Here is a 5,062-nt window from a genome sequence, read left to right as displayed (position 1 = left end):
CTCTAGGCTCAAGGACAGTTTTTTTTACCCCCCCTCCCCCCCAAACACACAATAGCTATTGGGCTCTTGAACCTCCCCTTGTGGCACTGATCAGGGATTGCTCCTGCACCACAAAACGATCACTTTCACTGTCACTAAGTTTGCAGGAGGATAACTGTGAAAATGTATTTTCCATCTCTATTTTGGATTTATTGTCTCCTTTTAATTCAATGATGTTGAAGTTGCTGTTTGTTTTAGTTTTTTTCCAAAGTACCTGTTCAGCTGGAACAAATAAGAATTTAGGTTCATATGAACATTGTACAAAATATATGACAAGTGGAAAAGCACAAATCCTATATTTTGAGGAGAATGCACTCAGTAAACCTGTGCTTCACCTTAGCTTCACTAGGTGTCATTGTCTGCATCCGTGGCAGGATAAATCCTTTCCAAGCGATTGCTACAAATCCTTCGCCCTCATTTTATGACTGGCATGACCATGTATTTAGTTATTTTATGGCGTCCACCGTTTGACAGACTTCACAAGTGTACTTTTGTCTGAATTGTTTTTTTTAAGTGTTGGTTTCCAATGACTTGACTAATATGTACCTGAGAAACGGTTGTGACGGCCGAACTTAAACTGGACTCCAATGTCTTAATTCGTTTGATCTTCTTCCTGGACTTTGTTCCAATTAACTCCTTTTTCTTCCAAGCCCCGCAATGCAAATAATGATAGCATAACTATAAATGTGCTACTTGTTGCTTTAGGCACATCACCAGCATAAAACAATAAACAAGCCATAACAGTTCCCACTTCAGGTCAGGAGTGAACCACCCCGAGCAATAAAATGAATCCAACCGAAACTTCAACAGTCAACAAATCATGTCCCTGTGTAAATGTATTTGAAGTTTACAGTTTTAAAGATTTGCCACGTGTTTTCAAATGTAATGGCAGTGGCTTTGAAAAAAAAACTACTGTTTGAAAACCGATGAAAATGTGATTGTAATTTATGGCGTGAAAAGCGAGGAGAGATCAAACTGGGGCGGGGGGGGGGGGGGGGTGTTCTTTTCTTCAACGGGCGTCTCTTCGTTCCGCCAGATCCTTCTGTGTTGAGCTTTCCAATCAGGCTCTAGTATGAATAGTGTTGGCTGTCTATTCTTTCTGGCTGCCACTAGACACGACACTGCGAGTGTAAGTGTCTGGATCCCCGACGCCTGACTCCAAACGATATTTTCGGCAATTTGTATGCTCTGAAGGCTTTTTTTGTGTTGCTAATTGCAGCGACAAACACGGAACAGAAATAATGTTATTTTATACGGTCCAAGGAGTGCATTGAAACCCAAGGGTATATGCTGAGGAAACAGTTAAGCTTCAGAAATTAGGGGGAGCGTTGAATGTTGTTTTCCTACTTTGCGTCAGAAAGTGATCGATCACCTTGCGTGCTGCTGTCTTCTCAACCATCTAAAGGACACCCTGCGCGCACCCTATCGATTTCCTCTCCACCTCTGCAGTTGAAGTCGCTGTTTAAGCGAACGGCTGTCTGAAGCGCGCTCCAAAACCATCTTCACATGTATGGACTGCATTTAAGTGTTTTGGTTTGGGAGGAAAAAAAACCTGCCAACTTTCAGTTTCCAGATCAATTTCACGGCACCCGGGGGGGGGGGGGAAGGAGGGAGCTTTTAAGGCCCCTCTCCCTATTCTTGGTGCACAACGCGTTGTCCCAGTAAACAATCTAACGCGTTGGAATAGGTTGTTTTCTTTTGCATGGGTCAGTCGGCACTTGCAGAACTGGCTATTTGTGTTGGTCAATGAAACCAATGCAAGGGGCGTTCCTACTTGAATTCGAGAAGACAGGCGCTTACAAAAAGGACCGGAATCAGTGTGTTTACGCGAATGGGGTCTTCCCCCCCCACACCCCCCACCCCCCACCCTACAAGATACCAGATTAAAATTTATTTCCGATTCTGCCCCCAGGACATCCGAACTATTCGTCGTGTAGCTGCAGTCTCCTTGCGTTGACATGCAGTCCTGTACCGACTAGCCACCCCCCCCCCAGCAACACCCACTCACTCCCCCGCCTCTCCGCCCCCCACCCCCACATCCGATTCCTATCGGTACTCCCCAAAAATGCCAGGAGGCTGTTCGCGCAACTAAGATCCAGAGTACTGGAGACTTCGCATAACAGGTGTTAGGACCCCCCCCCCAAAAAAAAAAGTGCTTGAAATGTAACGTTTGGAACAAATGCCACGAAGAGGAAACAGTAGCAGCCCGTCGCAACTAAAAGAAAGGACAGGTTGTTGTTGTTTCGGGGAGCGAAAGAAGAGGCTTATTTGGAGTAGGCAAGGTTGATGCGCCTTGCCCAATCGCTTTATGGCATCTTTCTAAAGTCCGACGAAGTGCAAGGTTCTTCCCCCCCCCCAAAAAAAAAGAAAGCTCAGCAAACTTGAAAGAGTTAGAGAGAGAGAGGAGAGAGAAAAGCGGCGCTGTGTCAATATAGCTCAAAGCGACAAGGGGTTGCATTTGGAGCAGGAGAAAGGCGGCCAATGGGGTGCAGGCGCGAGCCTGAATGGGCATGCAAATGAGGGCAGCGCGTGCTCCCGGGGCCGGCCGGCCGGCCGCAGCTGAAAAGCCCCATTTGTTTATTTAGAGCAGAGCGGCACGCGCCGGGCGCACGAATGGAGGGGGGCGACGCGCGTGGAATGTCAATAGGAGCGAGACCGAATGGACAGCGGAGGGGAGGGGCAAGTGGGCCGGGCCTTATCTGGAGCGTGCATCTGGGGAGGGAGGGGGCTGGGGTGAGGCGCGTGTTGAAAAAGGCGAGTGCTTGCAAAGTTTGCAGCAGATCGTCTCCCGGAGAGGTGCGGGTCAAGACCTGCTTCTCGCGGTTCAAAACGCGCGCCCCACGCGAACGCCACGAGCGCCGCACACTGCCAACTTTTTGCTCTCTTCCCCCCCCCCCCCCTCCCCACCACCACCCCCTCCTCCCCCTCCCCTCTCTCCGTCTTCCCTTTACCTTGCCGCGCAAGAGAGATGGAGCGGGCGGCAGCCGCGCAACTGATGCAAACCTCCTGTCAGTTCCTGCTGGAGAGCCGGCCGGCACCGTACAGCGACGGCTCGCCGGTGTCGTCGCCCGACAGCAGCGGCGGCAGCGGGAAGGGCTGCAAGGCGCTCAAGCGGCCGAGGTCGAGCTCGCCCGAGCTGCTGCGCTGCAAGAGGCGCCTGAGCTTCACGGGTCTGGGCTACTCGCTGCCTCAGCAGCAACCGGCCGCCGTTGCCAGGCGCAACGAGCGCGAGAGGAACCGCGTGAAGTTGGTGAACGCGGGCTTCCAGACCCTGCGCCAGCACGTGCCCAACGGCGCATCCAACAAGAAGATGAGCAAGGTGGAGACGCTGCGGTCGGCCGTGGAGTACATCCGCGCGCTGCAGCAGCTGCTCGACGAGCACGACGCCGTGTCGGCCGCTTTCCAGTGCGGGCTGCCGTCGCCCACCTACTCCGCCGACCTCAACTCCATCCCGCCGTCGCCGCTCTCCACCTACTCTTCGGATGAAGGCAGTTACGAAGCCCTGAGCCCGGAGGAGCAGGAACTTCTCGACTTCACCAGTTGGTTTGACAGATACTGAGCAGCGAGCAGCCGCAGGTAAGGCGCCCGTCTTGCAGATGACACTGGAGAGGACAGCGGGCTGCGAGTTTGCATTTGGCATGCACGGGGAGTTTGCATTTGGCATGCACGGGGAGTTTGCATTTGGCATGCACGGGGAGTTTGCATTTGGCATGCATAGAATGGGGAGGGGTGGAAGAATTAATCTCGGAATGTTGCTTCTTGTGCGATTCATGTAGCATTTTAGTGGCCGGCGTGTTAATTGCACATGTATCTGACCAGTGACCTTGCGTTGCAGATGTTGAAGGGAAGCAGAGCCAGTGTCCGGGCTAACCAGGGGGAGGCACGCAGCAGGACACAACTTCTTCGTTTCACCGCCAGCCCTCCCATCCTGAGTGCTGGGACACAGGGGGACCACACAACCACTCAGGAATACACTAGGAGTTGCTTCCAAGAGAAAGCCCACGAACAATTCCCACTGAAAGTGCAATTATGACCATGGCTCCTCCCAGTGGAGGGGGCGATGGAGAGAGACTACTGATAGGGTCCCAGACCCTGTGATGCTTCTATTGACAAAAAAGGGTATCCAACTTTTCTGTGTAGCTAATATAGCTGTTAAAGGGTGTGGTGTTAAAGGGAATGTCTCGGTGGCATCGTCTGTCACATACTTGTACAGTATATGTGTCGCCTTTGGGGGGGGGGTCAACTAATAGAACACTAACTTTATACTGGGTTGTAGAGCGGAGAATGAAACTTGATGCTTCGGTAATTTGAAAGGAATTTTGTCTCGAATTGATGTAAGCATTTCTATTTTGTATCTATTCTTACTACAAGGATTATATGAAGACTTATTTTTGTATATACATGAACGCAGAATAAAAAGAATGAACTATGAAACAGACACCTTAACATGACTTATCACTGCCACTAGCCCAGTGTCCAAGCGTGCAAGAATGAAACAATCCTTTACTCCTTTAAGAAGAACAGTTTCATATTGCTATGATGCTTGCATATAAGAGTGTGCCTTGAATTACATATGTAATCTAGTTCTGCAAAATGATTCTTCCAAACTTTCCGGTCTTATTGAAGGTTGTTTTGATGCATGGGGATACCATGTCCGTGCACTTGCTGTGGTTACTATTTTTTACTAAACTTGTACATAAACAATGTTTTTAAAAGTATATTTTATGCGAAATAGTCTATAAATAAAGATTTTCTATTTATACATTTGATGCATTTGATTTAACACAAACGTTACATTTTATCAAAAAGATACAGCTGAAATAAAAGCTGTTGCTGCTTTGTAATTCATGCTGCTGGTAATTTGCGCAGCTTGTGAGATTGATGTTACTCGACATGGGGCTGAAAATGTGCTGATATGGGAATGAACTCGGGCAACGGTCTGATTCTCCGCCCCCTCCCCCCATAGGGATAAAGTCTTGAAGCTTGAGTAAAATAATGTCCACAAAGCGCCATGCCGAACGAG

The 5,062-nt window shown here is 49.4% G+C and overlaps 1 protein-coding gene across 1 annotated transcript; it reads left to right on the top strand.

Moving 5' to 3' along the window:
• Nucleotides 1-2,747: 2,747 nt before the first annotated feature.
• LOC138742577 (achaete-scute homolog 1-like) lies at nucleotides 2,748-4,803 on the top strand. Its single transcript, XM_069897169.1, has 2 exons — nucleotides 2,748-3,615; nucleotides 3,875-4,803. Exon 1 carries the CDS (start codon nucleotides 3,008-3,010, stop codon nucleotides 3,596-3,598), a length of 591 nt encoding a protein of 196 aa, XP_069753270.1. The 5' UTR covers nucleotides 2,748-3,007; the 3' UTR covers nucleotides 3,599-3,615; nucleotides 3,875-4,803.
• Nucleotides 4,804-5,062: the final 259 nt, after the last annotated feature.

Source organism: Narcine bancroftii, chromosome 1 (assembly GCF_036971445.1).
Source record: "Narcine bancroftii isolate sNarBan1 chromosome 1, sNarBan1.hap1, whole genome shotgun sequence".
Taxonomy (NCBI): Eukaryota; Metazoa; Chordata; class Chondrichthyes; order Torpediniformes; family Narcinidae; genus Narcine; species Narcine bancroftii.
The sequence above is the reverse complement of the archived record's forward strand: the minus strand, read 5'-3'. Positions and strand labels throughout refer to the sequence as shown.